Source organism: Sorex fumeus, unplaced genomic scaffold (genome assembly GCF_029834395.1).
Source record: "Sorex fumeus unplaced genomic scaffold, SorFum_2.1 ptg000063l, whole genome shotgun sequence".
NCBI classification, from domain to species: Eukaryota; Metazoa; Chordata; class Mammalia; order Eulipotyphla; family Soricidae; genus Sorex; species Sorex fumeus.
Genome location: NW_026606120.1, coordinates 45109556 through 45129177, shown reverse-complemented (window position 1 = coordinate 45129177; position 19622 = coordinate 45109556). Strand labels below are relative to the sequence as shown.

The 19622-nt window shown below is 45.0% G+C and overlaps 1 protein-coding gene and 2 non-coding genes across 3 annotated transcripts; all 3 read right to left on the bottom strand.

The window, feature by feature from the left end:
- Positions 1-55: 55 nt before the first annotated feature.
- On the bottom strand, positions 56-19586 carry TSR1 (TSR1 ribosome maturation factor). The gene is made up of 15 exons (XM_056127860.1): positions 19452-19586; positions 19181-19284; positions 18678-18894; positions 18433-18567; positions 17621-18045; positions 16752-16911; positions 15475-15632; positions 14720-14916; positions 10186-10348; positions 9017-9127; positions 6344-6476; positions 3120-3236; positions 892-1032; positions 414-488; positions 56-316 (listed from the first exon to the last, which is right to left on the bottom strand). The coding sequence occupies exons 1-15, from the start codon at positions 19546-19548 to the stop codon at positions 138-140; spliced, it is 2412 nt and encodes an 803-aa protein (XP_055983835.1). The 5' UTR covers positions 19549-19586; the 3' UTR covers positions 56-137.
- On the bottom strand, positions 6123-6214 carry LOC130036366 (small nucleolar RNA SNORD91 family). The gene has a single exon (XR_008794398.1). It is a non-coding gene; the product is annotated as a small nucleolar RNA SNORD91 family (small nucleolar RNA).
- On the bottom strand, positions 8782-8873 carry LOC130036365 (small nucleolar RNA SNORD91 family). Its single transcript, XR_008794397.1, has one exon. It is a non-coding gene; the product is annotated as a small nucleolar RNA SNORD91 family (small nucleolar RNA).
- Positions 19587-19622: the final 36 nt, after the last annotated feature.

The window sequence follows — 19622 nt, the reverse complement described above, 5'->3', positions numbered from 1 at the left end:
CTCTGCAAAAAGGGACAGAAGAACTATAGGATAAGGTAGAAAACACAAACTTTGTCCAAACAGTCTGTCGGTACCCACAAACTAACTAACAGTTGTGAGTGCTAACTAACAACAATGATAGAATCCCACTTAATCCATTACTCCATGTCCACTTCAGGCACTGTTGAAGAAACCTCACTTTTCACCCAAGGTACTGGTTCTGGCACATATGCATCATAAGTCCATTTAGGGAAAACTCGTTTATATAGATTCATTAGCACTGTGTCCTGAGATTTCAGCTTTCCATCAAAACTGCACTTCATGTGGCCATGAGTACCTAGAACGAAAATAGAGCAGTCAAAATTTAAAGCTCTAGAATAAAGTGGTGATCCCCTAACGCAAGTCACTTAGTGGCACTGGGAAAATTCTCTTACCTACAGGTTCTCTGATGTGTCCCCTTCGGCCCCATTTTGTTCTCAGTTCCACTGGTTTAAACCACAGCACATCATCTTAGAATAAAATACATAGAAGACCAGCATGAAACTTTTATGTGTTTTTGTTATTGGGGTCACAACCAGTGGTACTCAAGGGATCATATGTGATGCAAGGGATCAAATCCCGGCTGCCTACATGCAAGGCAAGTGCCTTATATATCTCTCCAGCCCCAAGATAAAAACTTTAATACAAAAACATAAACCCAACCTTCAAGGGCCAACGCAATAGTACAGTGCGTATGGATCTTGATTTGCACGTAGCTAACCCAGCTTCAATCCCTGGCACTACACATAGTTGCCAGCACTGCTGGGAGTGATTCCTGAAGCCCTGAGTACAGCCCACTATGGCCAAAAATAAAACAAAACCACACCCAACCTTCAAACCACAAAGGCAATCATGTCCCAGCTTCATACTTACCTCTATTGAAGAACATGTAGCGTACCACTGCCATCTTAGTAAAAATTTTGAAAGGATGACCACTTAAAACAACTCTTTTGATGACCATTCTGTCTGGATCCACTGATAAGAGATGGCCCGTGGCAATGAGACTGTGCATTCCTAAGAGGAAAAGCAGAGTGAAGATTTGGTTTATTGCTGTAGTTATCTGAAAGACCTATGTAAGATCCATGTAAGACAGTAGGTGCATATGCTACTTGCACCCATGTGCCTGAGCACGTGTCACCTGTATCTCCCCTCCTGAGATGTTCACTGTCATGCTTTCATGTCTAATGCTGGGATGTGTGCAGGGGCTCTCTCTGCCCTCAGAGAAGCCTGGGTTCTCTCTTGAGCAAGTTACTCTCCACTCTCTCCCTCATTCCCTTCAAAACCTGCAACAAAAACTATGTAATTTGAAAAAAAAAATCTTAATTTTAAAATAAGGATAGGGGGCTGGAGCGATAGCACAGTGGGTAGGGCGTTTGCCTTGCACACGGCCGACCTGGTTCAATTCCCAGCATCCCATATGGTTCCCTTAGCACTGCCAGGGCTAATTCCTGAATGTAGAGCCAGGAGTAACCCCTGTGCATCGCCAGGTGTGACCCAAAAAGCAAAAAAACAAACAAACAAAAAAAAAGGGATAAAGGATATATAATATGGTGCTCTATTGGGCCAACATGGCCGACCAGAATTCGATTCCTCCGCCCCTCTCGGAGAGCCCGGCAAGCTACCGAGAGTATTCGATATGCCAGACACAGTAACAACAAAGTCTTCAATGGAGACATTACTGGGCCCGCTCGAGCAAATCTATTGGGTTAATGGCAAAAAAAATTAGTAAGTGATGGGACTGGAGCTATAGTACAGTGGGTAGGGCGTTTGCATGCAGTCAATCTTAGTTTGATCCCCGGCATCTCATATGGTTCCCCAAGCACTGCCAGGAGTAATTCCTGAGTGCAGAGCCAGGAGTAACCCCTGAATATCGCTGGATGTGATCCAAAAAGCAAACATATAAAAACAAACAAAACTGTAAAAAACTATGCACGCAGAAGGTTGTGTGTTCGCGGGCTCTCTGGACGGCTCTATCTCACCGTCCCACGTTCGGTGCCCTAGAGCCACTGTGTGTGGCCTGCATCGGGACGGCTGTTGGCCAAGGGCAGATGAAGGAAGAGATGAGGGCCAGGCCGGTTGATCTTAGCGGCAGTTTATTACAAGGAAGTTTATCCCATAGAAGAACTTATGTTATGGAAGGCCTAGGTTCTCTCAAGCACATGTTCCCCTTGCTAGTCTCTCGGTAGTCCATCTTTCAGCCCTGCTCTCTCCTTCTCCAGCTCCCTTCTAGTCTGGGCTGACACTCCATCCAGTCAGGTAGCCAAATCAACATAAGAAAGCCCTTCCTGACTGCTCAAGGGCAAGATAGTTCTTAAGGTGTTTTTCTCTTTTCCTCAGTCCAATAAACTATCAACTATTCCTGAGGTTATGCAGGAAGGACAGAACAGTGTTATCCTACACAAAACCATAAAAAAATTTACTAAGTGATAATATTTCTGAGCATATCCTCAGAACAGTGTGTGTGTGGGGAGTAGACACATTCAGCAATGTTTAGGGCTTAATCCTGACTGGCTCTGTACTCAGAAATCACTTCTGGAGGTGCTTGGGGGACTGTATGGGATGCCGGGGATTGAACCAAGGCTGACTGTATGCAAGGCGAGTGCTGTACCCACTGTACTATCTCTCCAGTCACCAGTTTCTGGTTCTTGTTTTGTTTTGGGTCCCCACACCTGGCAGTGCTCAGGAGTTAATCCTGGCTCTGAGCTCAGAAAAGTACTCCTGGTGGTGCATGGGGGAATCATATGGGAAGCCAGGGATTGAACCCAGGTCAGCTGCGTGCAAAGCATATGCACTACCCTTTGTACTACTGCTCTGGCCCCTGTGCTAGAGATATGAATCAAGGAGGGCTGCATGCAAGGAAAGTGCCTTAACCCTGTACTATCTCTCCAGCCCCTATCCTGAGAACTTATCCTAAATATAGCACTCTGAACAGCTTGTGCAGATTAGTTAAGGTTTGCAAGCAAGATAAAACTTGTTTGTCATTCCTGCCAAATGAGTGACTATGGGAAATATATTGAAAAATATCACTACTTTCTTCATTTCATGAGTCTCCTATGTCTACAAACAGGAAACAGAATCATACCTCTGTAAATTTAACTTACCGTCATTATTCTGTTTGAAAAGCAGTACAGATGCAGGAGGAAAAGTGATTGGGGCATACACTGTTACAACCAGGGCTGTGTCAGCAGTCAGGAACCTCTGAAATTTATGTTTATCCGCTGCCATGATAAATGTTACAAAGTAAAAGTCAAAACACTGAGAAATTACAGGTGATCTAAATCTATGAAAAGCTGTAACACTACAATTCTTAAAACTAAGACAGCCAGTGTTTACCCCATCTAGTTCTCAAAATATTTTCCTGCCATGCAGGGGCAGGGAGAAGTCTCTTTCCAAACAAAGCCGTAACAGCTGCTCCCACACCCTAAAGGTGCTCTCATGCCTCTGGCTGAGCCCCACCACATTGGGATTGAGCATCAGAGAACATAATCCACTAGAAAAACCCAGGTACATAGGTCTCTTCAGTTGAAAATTTCAGGTGTTCTCAGAGTGGGGGTAGGCAACCTCCCTACACGTCTTCGTACTTCTGGAAGACCTGGCAGCCAGACCCAGTTAAATATTCAACTGCCCAGTTAACTTCCCAGTTAAATATTCTGATTTTCTGAAGCATGCAACTAACTGCATTCCCAGCCACATGATACGTCTAACCAAACTCTTCAACACTGACATCCAGCATACCAGAATGGATGAACTGTAACACAGGAGCTAACCAGTGTCAACTAATAATAACATTAACAGGGAAGACTTAACTTGCAACAACAGCTTAGTAAAACCTCACACAAGGAGTTAATGTCCCGATGGTGAGATAAAACAGTTTTCACAAATTTTTTTTCTACGGAACTAATTTTTTGATCATTCTGTTAGCTGTTACTGGTAAGAAGCAACATAAAATAAATTACTGTGGGTTCGCTACGAGGACAGGCATGAGGGGTGGTTAGGAAAATGGGGACCATGGTGGAGGAAAGGTGACAGTGGTGGTAGGATTGGTGTTCGAATACTGAAGCCTGTAACATCATGAACAACTTTGTAAACCAGTGTTTAAATTAAGTGGGGAGAAAAAAAAAAAACAACAGTAAAAAATTATCTCTATTTTTTTTTGCTCCTCTACAATAAAAATATATAACCCATTCCTATCAGAAAAGTTTTTTGTTTTTTTTTGTTCTGGGGGCCACACAAGGCGGAGCTCAGGGATACTCCTAGCTCTATGACTAGATATTGCTGTTCTTGGCAGTGCTCAGGGGACCATGCAAGGCAAGTGCCTTAACCCCTATACTATCTTTCCAGCGGTATACTTTTTTTTTTTTTTTTTTGCCACACTCAGCAATGGTCAGGGGTAATTCCTGGCTCTGCATCAGGAATCACTCCTGGCAGTGCAGGGGGGACCAATGGGATGCTGATCAAACTCAGGTCAGCCACTTGCAAGGCAAGTGTGCCTGCCATTCGCTATACCATCTCTAACCCCAAGCTATACACAATTTGTAAAGCAGATAATACCCATTTGAAACTGTTCAGGAACAAAAACTCATGGAAAAATGATACTGAAGCTAGAGATATCTTCATTGATTCAATGCTACTGGCCAAGCAAAGAGAAGCAAAGATAAACAAATGGGTCTACATCAAACTAAGAAACTTCTGCACAATGAAAATAGGATGAACATAATTAAAAATTTACCCCACAGGCAGGCTTGGAGGGTGTTTTAATAAAAATTGTTTTAAAGTAAGAAAAAAAAGAAGACACTCCAACAGATTGGGAGAATATTTGCCCATCATTCATCTGAACATAAATAAAGATAAATAAAGCACTTTTTCTTGTAGTACTTTACAAGAAAAAAAATGAGAGGGGGAGTGGTAAAGAGAGAGATGAACAAAAACTTCCCCAAAGAAAATATACAGATGGCCAAAAGGTAAATGAAAAAATAATCTACACCCGGGCCAGAGTAATAATACAGCAGGTAGGTGCTTGCCTTGCATGCAGCTGATTCAAATTCAATTCCTGGAACCATATGGTCCTCTGAGCCCCACCAGGAGTAATCCCTGAGCATAGAGCCAAGTGTCAATCCTGAGCACCACTGGGTATTGGCCAGAAATCAAAAGCAAACAATCAAAACAAAAAACCTCTGCATCATGAATCGTAAGAGAAATACGAATCAAAACAATATTAAGATATCATCTCACACCAGTGAGACTGGCACACATCACAAAGATCAAAAACAACCAGTGCTGGTGTGGGTGTGGGAAAAAGGGACCCTTATTCCCTGCTGGGAATGTTGACTGGTCTACCCTTTTGGAAAACGATATGAAATGGGCACCTTGAAAAACTAGGAATCGGGGGTAAGGCAAGTGAGTAAAGGCACTTGCCTTGTATGACGCCAACCTGGGTTTTATCTCCAGTACCCCATATGGTTACTAAACACTGCCAGAAGTGATTCCTGAGTGGAGACTCAGAGGAACCCCTGAGCATCATCGGGTATGGTCCCAAAACAAAAAAACTAGGAATCAGGCTCCCAAAACAACTCAGCAATTCCACTTCTGGGCACCTACCCCAAAGGCTCCAAAACTATTCAGAACAGGATCTGCACGCCTAGGTTCATGCAGCACTATTAGCACAGCAAAAAATTGGCAACAATCCAAGTATACAAAAAGAGGACTGGATAAAGAAACCATGATACACATATACAATGGAATACTGTTGGGTATAGGATGAAATTATGCCATTTGCTGCTATATGGATGGATCTGGAGCATATCATGCTGAGTAAAGTTAGTCAAAAGGAGAGGGAAAGACATAGAACTCTCTCTCTCACAGTGGGATATAAAGAAACCGAAGGGGAATTACAAATGCCTAAAGGCAACAGAAATTGAAAACTGTTCTTCAGTAGAGTCTCTATATGGGGTGGGGGGGCCAGTGGAACAATGGTAGAAAGAAGTGAACTCTTGGGGGAATAAGTGGTGAGAGACTGTTATGCACGAAACCCTATTATCAACAGTATTATCATCTATGGTGTTAACAGTTTTAAAAATTATATACATATATAACCTAAAAACTTATGGCAAAGAAGCCTCAGCAGCACACAGATGCTTCATCATTCTGGATGCTTCAGACAGGTTCAGACATTCTGAACACATCATTGGCTCCTAAACCAGAGTACTAGGAAAAGAAAATAAATAAGCCAGAGTACTAGAATACTGGAAATACTCCTAAGCCAGAGACCTACAGTTTGAAATTGATTTCTGTAGCCCACCATGTTCGGTTCCCCAATGTAGGTTACCTGCAGTGTGCTGAGAGAACAAAGGCGAGGCTCGAAAGCGGCGGAACCCACAGTGGAAGATCAGCTCCTCTTTCGCTTTCACAGGTTCAGTGTTGCCAGGATGCCGGCTCACCACCATGTTCAACACTGACATCTGGGATCCAAGCAGTAAAAACAGAAATTAATGAAGAATAGAATACACCAACTTTACTTTTGGGCCACACCTGGCAGTACTCAGGGGACAACATGTGGTGTCAGTGTTCAAACTTAGGCTGGTCTCATGCAAGGCAAACAACCTACTTGCTGTACGTACTATTTCTTCAACTCCCACCCTAACCTATAGTTAAAAATTTAAAAAAGGGGCTGGAGTGATGGCACAGCGGGTAGGGCGTTTGCCTTGCACGCAGCCAACATGACCGACACAGGTTCAATTCCCAGCACCCCATATGGTCCCCTGAGCACAGCCAGGAGCAACTCCTGAGTGCATGAGCCAGGAGTAACCCCTGAGCATCGCCAGGTGTGACCCAAAAAGCAAAATAAATAAATAAATAAATAAAAATAATAAAAAATATATATAGAGCGAGATGCATATATGTATTTGCTCGAGCTCGAGTGGGCCCAGCAACACGTCCATTTTGAGACTTGTTACTGTGTTTGGCATATCGAATACGTCACGGGGAGCTTGCCAGGCTTTGCCGTGAGGGCGAGATACTCTTGGTAGCTTGCCGGGCTCTCCAAGAAGAGGAATCGAACCCAGCTCGGCCAGACTGGCTGCGCGCAAGGCAAACACCCTACTGCTGTGCTATTGCTCCAGCCCCACCTCACACACTATATTTTTTGGTAGTTGTAATATTCAGGTGACACCTAACTATATCTGGGGCTACTCCTGGCAGTGCTAAGTGCATATATGTATAAAAGGTAAAGGCCCTCCCGTTGATCGTCGATTTGCTCGAGCGGGCCCAGTAACGTCTCCATTGGAGACTTTGTTGTTACTGTGTCTGGCATATCGAATACTCTCGGTAGCTTGCCGGGCTCTCCGAGAGGGGCGGAGGAATCGAACTCGGGTCGGCCATGTTGGCCGCTTGTAAGGCGGACGCCCTACCCGCTGTGCTATCGCATATATGTATATATATAGTTATTTTGGGCTATACCCAGAAGTGCTCAGGGATCAATCCTGGTAGGACATAGGGAGGCCACTCAAGGAGCCAGGGATCAAATTCAGGTGAGCTTAATATAAGGCAAGTGCACTTCCTACTGGTACTATTGCTCTGGTCACTACCCCTGCCCCCACTTTGAAGAACAAGCACACATACTTGGCTTCTTTTCTTTGTCTTATTTTAAGTGGGGGAGGAAGGGTTGGGTCACACCCTGCAAAACTGGAGACCATGAGATGCCACAGATTCAACCAGAGTCAGGCACAGCAAGGTCAGCATCTTAACCCATGTAATATCCTATCCCTCCAGTCTTAGCCTAGTTTCAATTTTAAGAATTGGCAACGTCAGGGTTTGAAGTAGACCTTTTCGATTCCTGGTACCTATGATTCCCTAAACCCTGCGAGTAGTGATCCCTAATCGAGAGCCAGAAGTAAGCCCTGAGCACTGCCAACTGTGTGCCCATTTCCCCCTCAATGAACTGGCAATGCTGAACTAATGTGAGAGTACAGGGGATAAGGTACCTGCCTTGCATGCATCCGACCCCTAGTTCAATCCCTGGTGCATAAAGTACCCAAAGCACTCCCAGGAGTGATCCCTCAGCACCACTGGGTGGAGTTCTTCCCACCACCCCTACAAAACAAACAAACAAAAACAAAAACACAACCACTTGTAATGCTACTGGGGATGTACTTCAGTGGTAGAGCACTTGCATACCAAGTGTAAGGAGGGCCTGGGTTTTGCTCCCTAGCAGGAGGAGGGGAGAGAACTGGCACTCTGTCAGTGCTAAGCTATGATTGAGTATAGATAAGAAATAGTCACGTTTCCCCTCCCATCAACACCTGCATACAAACTATAACACAGACTGATCTTCATAGTCTGATGTACCCTCTGGACAATTCAATGTTTCATGTAAAACAAGCAAGAGCTCAACACCTGCTACACTATCAGCATCAAGTCACTCATTCACACATCTCCCATTTATATTCACCAAGTCTTTCTTCACAAATCTTCACTCACAATGACCCAGGCCCGGAGCTCTCTCATGCTATCCTACAACCATAACTGCTGGGCACCAAGACAGAAGTTGGCTCGGACCCCTATTTGTGGGGGAAGAAGGTGTCTCTTAGGCCACCTGGTGGTGATCAGAGTCTATACCTGGCTCTGTAACTGGAAGTCATCTCTGGTGGTGCTTGAGGGACTCTGGTGCCAGGGATTCATTCGAATAAGGGTTGGCAGGATGCAAACGTTATCTTGAATTTAAGGCTCTCAATCTGGTTAAATGCTCACCTGACAAGTTCATCCTTAATACAGAGAAGTCTCAGAAACCATAAACACTGCATCATTGAGATGCGTCAGACAGGTTCAGACATTAGATGAAACCATCATTGACTTCTCTTATCCCGATTCTTAATCCTAAATGCAGAGTTTTTATATCCAGTTTGAGTAAAGTGTCAATCAGAAATAATTTTTATTTATAATTTTAGAAACTCAGACAAAGCTGACTATAAGTTTCACAGCTCCCACAAGATTCTTAACTTACCTTCTGTTCATGAGGTAGTAAGGAGAATGCAATCAAGGGATTTCCCTGCTTAAAGCACTCAAGCACTGAGACAGGCACTTCAGAGACATGGAGTGTGACATACCAGCCAACCTGCCAAGAGAAAATAACCAAGCAGTTACCTGGAAGGTTTCAATACAGTACTTCTCCTTTTTGGGTTTTGGGAAATGGACTCCACCTGGTGGTACTTCTGCTTTTGCGCAGAAGAAGTATAGGCAGTGCCAGAGTACAAACCAGGATGGGCTGCATTAAAGGTAAGCAGCTTAACCTCTCCGGCCCATGATGTAGTCCTTCAAATATATTCGAAATATCTCAGACTACCTTTTAGATACCTCAATGCGCTGGACACATGCGGTGCATGTAGCAGGTCTGGGCTAAGATCCTGGCATCCACTGTTTGCCCAAGCAATGCCTAAAGTGAATCCAGAGCAAGATCACTTAGTAGCTCTGAGCACTTTTAGTGTGGCTCCCCCCTCCAATACACCTCCAGAATCTTTCAGACTACTTTTTTTCTTCTCTTTTTTTTCTTTTTGGGTCACACCCAGCAATGCACAGGGGTTACTCCTGGCTCTTCACTCAGGAATTACTCCTGGCGGTGCTCAGGGAACCATATGGGATGCTGGGAATCAAACCCGGGTCAGCTGTGTGCAAGGCAAACACCCTACCCACTGAGCTATCACTCCAGCCCCTCTTTCAGACTACTTTAAAGTCAACCCTTCCCCTTTCCAAATTGTCTTTCACAAATTCAACTACCCAGTTAAAACTTTTTAAGTTACTGGGCCAAAAATAGTACAGGGGATAAAGAGTGGCTGTGCATGTGGTCAATCTGTGCTCTATCCCCGACACCACATAAGGTGCCCCAAACACTGCCAAGAGTGATCCCAGAGCAGAGCCTTCAGAAGCCCTGAGCAGTTAAGTGTGGCCCACCCCATCCCCAAGAATCCTCAATTTGATGAGATCAGAAATATGAAGGGTAGTATGCCTTAGACCACCAGACTTTCTGTTCCCTCTTGTTCCCAACACCACTCTTCTCAACGACCACAAGGCTCCTCTAATTCAGCTATGCGCAGTAAGGTGTGCATGCCAAGAGGAGTAAAGCAGGAGGCACCTTGGCAATGGCATGTTACTGGGACCACAGAGGAAAACGGTTACCTCAGCTCCTTCAACCTCTTTTTCCTCAATGTCTTTAAAGATGCGTTTTCTAGTATTAGTAAAGTTCTGAAATTGAAAGATCCGAGCATAATCTCGTGGAAGATTTTCCTTAGGATCCCACGGTGATGTCCTGAAGCTCTTGAGGCCTCTGTATTTCTGAAATCTAAGATACAGGAGATTTTAGAGAAATAGGCAAGCTTCTATGAGGCATGTGCTTTGCATGTGAAGTTGAGAGTTGGATCCCAGCACCACACAGTCCTCAAGCACTGCCAGGAGTGACATCTCCTTCTGTACCCCCTTCCAGGACTGCTAGGTGTAGCTCAAAAACACCAAACAAAACAGAAATTAAAAAAAAAAAAAAAGTATTACGGGCTGAGCATGTCCCTAAATGCTAATACAGACTTTGCAAGTGTGAGATCCTGGGTTGATCCCTGGGGCCAAAAGAAAGAAAAAAAAAAAAACCCCACATCACTACTCTCATCCTGTAAAACGAATGTCAAGACCACAATCCAGAACAGCTTATAATACTGAAGGCCCAAGCCCCAGCTCACTACTGACAAGAACAAAAATACTGCCTCTTTTGTGTTCTCTTCTTGATAACAAAAAAAAAGAACAACAAACAAGCCAAAAAGGGTCATGGGCATGTGCAGCAGCAAATTTGCTGCACCAACCATGCCCAAGGACAAGTCTATTAGTTCATCATCAGAAACATCACGGAGGACCAGAGTGATAGTACAGCAGGGAGGACATTTGCCTCACATTCAAGCATGCAGCAAACCTGGGTTCGATCCCCAGCATCCCGTATGATTCCCAGAGTCCGGCCAGGAGTAATTTCTGAGTGCAGAGCCAGGAGTAACCCCTGAGCATTGCCAGGTGTGACCCAAAAGCCAAAAAAAAAGATCATAGAGGGGAACTGAACGATAGTACAGAAGGGAAGGCATTTGCCTTGTATGCAAGCCAACCCAGGTTCGATCCCTCAAATCCCATGTGGTCTCCCAAGCACCGCCAGGAGCAACTCCTGAGTGCAGAGCCAGGAGTGACCTCTTAGCATAGGCAGGTCAACCACAGCTGTGAGGCATTTTCGAAGCAAGGGTCCTTCGATGTTTCAAAACTGTACATGAAATTACACGACTGTGTGAGTTGTGCCATTCATGCCAAGGTCGTAAGCAATTGTTCTCATGAAGCCTACAAGGACCAAACACCACCACAGGGATTTAGACCTGTGGGTGCTGCCTCCAAATCTCCACCAAAGCCCATGTAGAACAGCTAAAGGCCTTGAGGATTAAAGACAAATTCCTGTAGGGGGAAATAAAATGAAAATTACACTTTAAAAAATGCAAAAATACTTATTGGGGTTATTGTAGCAAACAATATCCTTGAGGAGTTGGGCTCAGTGGTAAAGCACCTACTTGCCTTCATGTGTGAGGTCCAGGGTTCGACCCCCAGCTTCAAAAAACCATTACCGGAGGGAAGAAAAGATGGAGGCGGCATGGCAGCAGGCATCAGAGCTCTCAGCGCTCTGAAAAGCGGGACTGATTGAGGTCATAAAATTTCTGCATAAGTGCCCTTTAAATAATTTCTCTCAGGGCCAAAGTGATGGTACAACAAGAAGGGTATTTGCCTTGTACACGGCAGACCCAGGTGCAATCCCCGGCATCCCATATAGTCCCCCGAGCACCTCCAGGAGTTAATTCCTGAGTGCAGAGCCAGAAGTAACCCCTGAGCATCATGCGGGCTCTGAAGATGACAGAGCTACCAGAGCTACCAGAGTCCTACAGGCAGCCAGCCACCATGTCAGCAGAAGTTTCTGTGAATGAGAGGGAATCTTGGGGTCCACCTTGGGACTACAAAAGAATGCGGGTTGTGGAGCTGAGGGGGCGCCAGTTCCGCCATGAGAGGCTGGCTCAGGCAACTGGCTGCTGGCAAGGTGTTCCCAGCACCATTTCTTCCCTGGACCAGCCCACGCCACCAGTGCCACCCGCAGCTTATTATGAAGAGAAAAACCTCCCTAAGCGCCAACTATGTGGAGACTGAGGATAGGGCATGTGCCTCCTGGTCAGGTGCAGCCAGACTGGTAGCTACAGACCACCCAGAGTACCCGAGCTGTGAATTGTAGCAGTCGTGGCCCCGGTCCTGGTCCCTGCTGTGGCCATTGCTGCCACTGCCACACGGGCCCAGCGCCACCAGCAGATCAACTGGGACACAGCAGGTGTGTGTTGAGGGGGGAGAGAGGGAGCACCAGGGCATCAGCAGTCTAATGGTGCCCTCGGTCTTCCTGACACCCCAAATTGACCACAATGCCTTTGGCCAAACTCTGCCCCAAACACAGGACCAAGTTTTCCGAGAAACTAAACCTCCTAAAATTAGGCACTTGGGAGCCATGCCCACAAACCACCTCTGGTTCAACCATACAAGGTCATTTATCAACCTTGTTCCAGAGACCCATAAATAAATTTTGAAAGAGAATAAAAGCCAGCTAATCTAGGATCCGGGCTGGAGCGATAGCACAGCGGTACGGCGTTTGCCTTGCACGCAGCCAACATGGCCGACCCGAGTTCGATTCCTCCGCCCCTCCCGGAGTGCCCAGAAAGCTACCGAGAGTATCTCACCCGCACGGCAGAGCCTGGCAAGCTACCCGTGACGCATTCGATATGCCAAACACAGTAACAACAAAGTCTCCAATGGAGACGTTACTGGGCCCGCTCGAGCAAATCGATGAACAACGGGAGGGGAATCTAGGATCCGCTCAAAGCTGAACAGACTGGAATAGATTGGAGGGGGGGCTGGTTAACCTGGGGCCCACCCAGAGCCCTCGGTAGCCACTTGCTTCCACAATCCAAAATCACCAAATACTTCTAACCAGACTCCACCATTTGGGATGAACCTCATCTAGATATTAATTTGCTGAAAATTCGGGTATGTGGATTTCGTGACTGAAATCTCCAGGTTTTCTCAGGCTACCACCTGTCACCTTCCTATACTTCCAGAAACCTTGGCAGTCACATCCAAACCCCAAAGCTACCACCCAATTAAAAGAAACTACTCCAGCTGCACATTCCTGATGAAAATATTGAACACCCTGAACAAACATGGTGACCTCTTGGCACCTGGATTGCAAACCATAATGCACAAAAGGAGAGAGAGTAAGAAAGAAGATGCCTGCCATAGGGGGTAAGTGGGAAGAGAAGGGTGATGGGAGGGAAGCTGGGGACACTGGTGGTGGAAATTAATGTGCACTGGTGGAGGGATTTCATTTCATTTCATTTCATCATCCTGTTATTCGTCGATTGCCTCGAGCAGGCCCCAGTAACGTCTCTTTCATCCTAGCCCTGAGATTATATTCAAGGCTATTTAGGAGAGTGAGACCCATCATTGGGTCTCACAACTTGCAGGCTATCGAATGTAGCCTTCCCACAGGGCAGAGTCTGGCAAACTCCCCGTGGTGTACCAAATATGCCAAATACCAGTAACAATGATGGGTGGAGGGATAGGTGTTGTAATATTGTATGATTGAAATCCAATCACGAACACCTTCATAATAGTCTATCTCATGGTGATTTAATTTTAACAAAAAGCCTAAACTCTATAATACTTAATATAAAATTTAGGGTTTTTTTTTTTTTTTTGTAGATCATACCCAGCAGTATTCAGGGCTTATTCCTGGCTCTGTGCTGTGGAATCATTCCCAGAGGGACTCAAACCTGGTAGCCCATATGCAAGGCAAGCAGCCTACCTGCTCTGCTATCTCTCCTGCCCCTATATAAACTCTAATTTTAATTCAACTGACCTCCAGAGAAGACCTCATGCTCTACATGTTTGTGTTTTTACTTCTTCTATTCCATGCATCTATCTTCAAAAACATTTATCTATTTCAACTGAGGATTAACTTTCTTTTGTTTTGGGGCCACACCTGGCAATGCCTCAGGGGTTACTCCTGGTTCTGCACTCGGGAATTTATTGCTGGCAGTGCTTGAGGGACCATATGGGATGGATGCCAGGGATTGCGAGGGACCATATGAGCTGCCAACAACTGAACTCGGATAGGCCACATGCAAGGCAAGCACCCTACACGCTGTACTATTGCTCTGGCCCCAGGATTAGCTCTTATAGGAAACTTTTGCTAATTAACCTTGGAATTTTTTTTCTTCATTAATGTACTTAACATTAGACTACACAGTCTAGAATTCATTTACATATTACTGCTTTAATTATGGATAGCTTACCTTCTCAAATAGAATCAGGACTAATGGTAATGTGTCTTTTGTTTTTTGTGTTAACCCGCCACAATTCATAGCTGCATAAGCTTTAAGTAAAAGTTGATTGGCTGAGACTGGAGAACTATTACAGGGGGTAGGTTGTTTGCATTGCAAGCATCTGATCAGGCTTTGATATCCAGCATGCCATATGGTCCCCTGAGCACTGCCAGGACTAATTCCTGAACATAGAGCTAGGAGTAACCCTTGAGAATCACTGGATGTGGTCCAAAAAAGCTATAAACAAACAAACAAGACTAATTTTGTACTTGTTGACTAACCGAATTCTGGCAGCCACATCTCGGGGGGTATCTACTTCATCTGGAAACATCTCCTCCAGTCTTTCTTGTTTATATTTTTCCATCATTTCTTCCTCGGCCTCCTCATCCACTTTCTCATCATACAAATCATCACGCACAGACTCCCCTATGGTCATTGTTTCACATTGCTCCTCTTCTCCCTCTTCACTACTCTCATCCTGTAAAATAAAAAACTATAGTTTGAATGAACCCTATAGACGTTTCTATCCTGAAGGCCACTAAGCTGATTGCCATAAAGATAACTTACTTAGACCAGAGAGACAGTACAGTGGGTAGGGTTCTTGCCTTGCACGCAGCCAACTAGGGTTCGATCCCTGAGCGCGGAACTAGTTGCAAGCCCTGAACACTGCAGGTAGCCCCCAAACTAAACTAAACCAAACCAAACCAAGTCAAACTAAAAGATAGTTTACTTAGTGGGTTGAGTGCATGCTTTGCAAGCAAGAAACCCAGTTTCCATGCCTGGTACACTGTCCCCCAAGTATTGCTACTATAGTTCAAAAGCACCATTAGGTGGTACACAAAAACCAAGACCATTAAGGTAAGAAAAAAGAACTTACCAGATGTCCAGGCCACACCAATTTAATTCTAATAGAAATCATAAAACAAGCCTCGTTCCTGGGAACCATGCATCCTGCACATCCCATCTCATTCACCTTCAAGGATTGTACTTTGCCTTGTATTTGGGGCTGTGTAGCCAAAAGGCCCAATTTCCTAACCTGAGATTCCTCTTCCATAAAATGCTCATGTTCGATATCATCATCTTCATCTCCTTCCCCACTACTTTCACCGTCTTCATCCAAAATCCATTCAGCCTGGTAACTGGATGTTCCTTTGGGAACCTTCTTAACCACCTTGGATCTTTCCTTCAAACGGTCTATCAAAAGCACAGACAAGTTTAATTAGGCAATATACTAAATACTGCCGCCAATGCTGGAAACTAACAAACACTATGACAAAATTATGTTAAAGCTTAGTTATCTCGATTTTACCAATGGAGACGTTACTGGGCCCGCTCGAGCAAATCGATGATCAACGGGAGGGCCTTTTCTTTACTTAGTTATCTCAAAATTGGCAGCACAAATATACAACTAAATAAGATGGCAAACAGGCCTGAGAAGCTGCCTTCGCTCAAAGGGCTGCAGAATATTCTTCGCATGCAGCTTGTCACAGCTTAATTCTTGGCACCAAATGGTCCCTAGGGTGTCAAGCTGAGATCTGCCCAAGCATACTAAAGGTGTACCTCCCTTCACCCTCCCAAAAGCCTGCAAGGAATACAAAGTTGTTTATTGTTTGTTAGAAAACAATGGTAAGACAGGGTCCAGAGCAACAGTACAGTGGGTAGGGCACTTGTTGTTACACGTGACTGACCAGGGTTCAATCCTGGCATCCTATTCCCCCAAGCATAGCCAGCACAAATTTCTGAGTGCAGAAGTAACCCCTAAGCATCACCAGGTGTGGCCAAACAAACAAACAAACAAAAAAACAACAATAAGAACTTTTTTCCTAGCTTTAGGGCCATACCTCGAGGGGCTCTGGGTATCATGAGGTACAGGGCATTGAAAATGGGGCTCCACGATACTGAGAATGCACTCCAGCACCCTGAGCCATTTTCCTTGTTCATTAACTAGGAATTCTGAGAAATAAAGCAAAATTGGGGATGGAGGACAAGTACAAAGATTAAGGCTCTTGCCTTGCATGTAGCCAACTTCAGTTCAACCCTTGGTACCACCTTAGCATAGAGCCAGGATTAAGCCCTCTGAAAACCACTAAGTGTGGCCCCAACCCTGCCCCACCGCAAAAAAGAGCAAAAACAGTTTTTGGTGGTTCTCAGTAAAAATATATGCAGCTTTGGGGGCAGGAGGGGGTGTAAGACATAAGACAGACTTCCAAACACACCTACATTTTACTTCATTGTATAGGGTTCTAATTGTGAGGAACTACACAAAATCTCTACCTAACAAGATGAATTACAAGTAAGTGTGCTAGTACCAACCATTTGCCTCGCTCAATTCCTCTTCAGTGGGCCAAGTCTGCTCCCCCTCCATTGGATCTGGGATAACCTCTGTTTGCAAAGATTCTTGTCTATTAGGATCTGCCTTCATCAGAATCTTAATATCTTCCTCCATATCAGCCACTGTATCTGTAGCACAGATCTGAAAACCAAGAGCATCTGATCAGCCAAAAACCTACTAAGTCTAGCATAGTCAGCTAAGAGATAATTTAGTCCCCAAGTCGATGAATGAATAGGATGAAACAAAAGACTTATCAAGAGTTAATATTTCATTATCTTCTCTCATTGCTACTGCACTTATTAGTTACCTTACTCTCTCCAAGCTAGTTTCGTCAAAGAAACCCTTTGATCTGTAACTTCCTAAGATTTATGCAGTTTTTAAATACTCTTTCATCTGATTTCAACTCATTCATACTTCTCAAAAACCTTTACATCTGATCTCCCCTGTGAAATTTGCCAATTTACTTTCTCAGCTTCCACAGGAGGTTGGTACTTCAATACTTCATTTCCCCCCTCTGCCATTTGTGCTTGACATTTTTTAACCTAATTAAGCTAATTCAAGAAAAAAAAACCCCACATTCTGCCTGTCTTCTACAAACTCAAGTCAAATGTACATGAGGCATCCTACAATATATGGGATAAACGTGACATACCAACATATCTGTAGGTGATTTGCATTACAGTCATGTGTGCAAATGCCTTAGGTGGTTTCCCTTGAACTACTACTCATCTCCAGGTACTACACTACTTACCTGGGTCAATAGATGACCTTTCCTAAAGTTAGTTCTCATCCTGCACCAGTTTACACGTAAATCCACTGTACAAATCTGAAGAACGATCATTCATCTTACCTCCATCACTACAGCTGGGTTCTTTTGGGATTTGGTCATTCTAGGATTAAGAGGGAAAGGATCCACAGGGGCATCTATCTGTTTCATCTGGAAATCACCATGTCCAATGATATGCAGCAAGCTATTTACATTCAAACTCTGCCCACGAACATAACCTGAGATTTTCAAGGTCCCCATCAAGTTATTCTCTTCACCAGGCACAAAGTCAACAGCATGGGCAAACAAGTAGGCCCGTCGATCTCGAAAGGCAAGATGCCGCTGCTTTTGGTTAGCCAAGTGCCTCAGCAGTATCCCTGCCTCCTGCTGAGTGTCTAACAGGAGAAGTTTGTCATCAGGAAAGCGCTTCTCCACTGCTTTACTTAGCTTCTTCTTGGCATCTATTTGTTTCTTCGGTGGAAGGCCAGAAACTCCCTGGATAGCTAATGCTGTGAGTAAAAGAGAAAGGGTTTCATTATCTGTTCACAATAACCAAAGTTGTGCAGTTCACAGCAGACAAGTCAACAGTTCATTTGTGAATCAAGAAGAAAACCGGGAAACTCAAAACCCAGCTATCCTACTGAAATTTCACAGCAAAACCAAACTTTCTATTTTTCTTCTGGGCAAGGGGATCCCAAATAAAAAGCAAGCATCACAGAGCCATAAAAAAATGGGCCAACTTAGGCCATACATGTAAAATCCACCATCAGCTAAATACGAATAGTTCATACAAGATACAGTTGTATTCCTGTAATAAGTGTCAGGCACAGGGTTTGGCAAATTATACAGGGGCACAATCACATTAACGGTTAATTCAATACTCCCAACTCACTTACTGTAGGTGGGAAGGCCCTGAGCAAAGAGGCAGGAAAGGCAATAATCCCCTGTGCTGTCCCAGCCTTCTAACGGATCAAGGAGAAACAGGATGGTGTCAGCCACTTTAGCCAAGTCTAACACAGTGTGCAGATCCCCTAGAGATAGAAGACAAAGTTAGTAGGGAGAGGTGATTGATAGCAGCATATCATATTGAAAAACATGGCATTATTTAAAACGTAACAACAAAAGCACTGTAAGCCCAAACCTGGTCTTGCAGATGTGAAAAACCATCGATGTTTAAAGCGAGGGCATAACAGCATGAAGTTGGTGCTTCCCCAAGCATTCAAGTGCACAGTTCCAGTGTCGCTATCCTGAAGCAGCCTAAAGGCCTCCGGCAAAGAAATCCTGTTGTGCAGGGGAATCACCAACACCTGATGCGGGGGACCATCCTTGCTGCCTAGTTGTCTCTTCTCTGCCAGAACCTGAAGACAGAATGTACTCAAGTTAGTACTTAATCATATATGGGCATTTTCAAGGATACAGATGTCCCTGACAATCAGCATGTCTTATTCAAGTTGGGATGGCGGGAGGGGGGGGCGGGGATCAGCAACAGCACGAGTCAAAGGAATGACCGAACGTGAGCCTAGAACTGCCTGCATGGGCTTTGGGATCAGTCTTCCTTGCCATGGCCACATTTTCTACTTCGAGGTATTCCCACCTAGAAAGATTGTGAAATCACAACATGCCCCCAACTCCCGCTCTTCTCACCGCTTCCTTCTTCTGCTTTCGGAGCTGGCTGGCACGGTGCCTCTGGTCTACTCTGCTGAGCTCTTTTCTCACCTTCTTGCTCAAGGTTTTCGGTGCTAGACGTCCTGGGGACCAAATCAGAAGAGATTATCGCGCCGGGCATCATAGAAGGCCCAGAAAGACGGCCTTTCCCTTCCCAAATTAACAGCTCGCGCCGGACGAGCGCACTCTGGGCAGGAGGAGAAGCGTCTAACATAGACTAGCCCTCCTTCCGTTAGCTTTTTCTCCTCACCTTTGTTGTCCTGCTGCGCAGATGCGCGACTCCGATGCCGCCCGCTTTTGTGAGGTTTATTCTGCTGCTTCAGCGGCCCGGAGCGATGGGCCGCCATGCTTGCGTTCACGTGCGGCAGCAACTCCACACTACTTCCGGGCTGGCGTCCCACTTCCGGTCTCCTCCACGGGG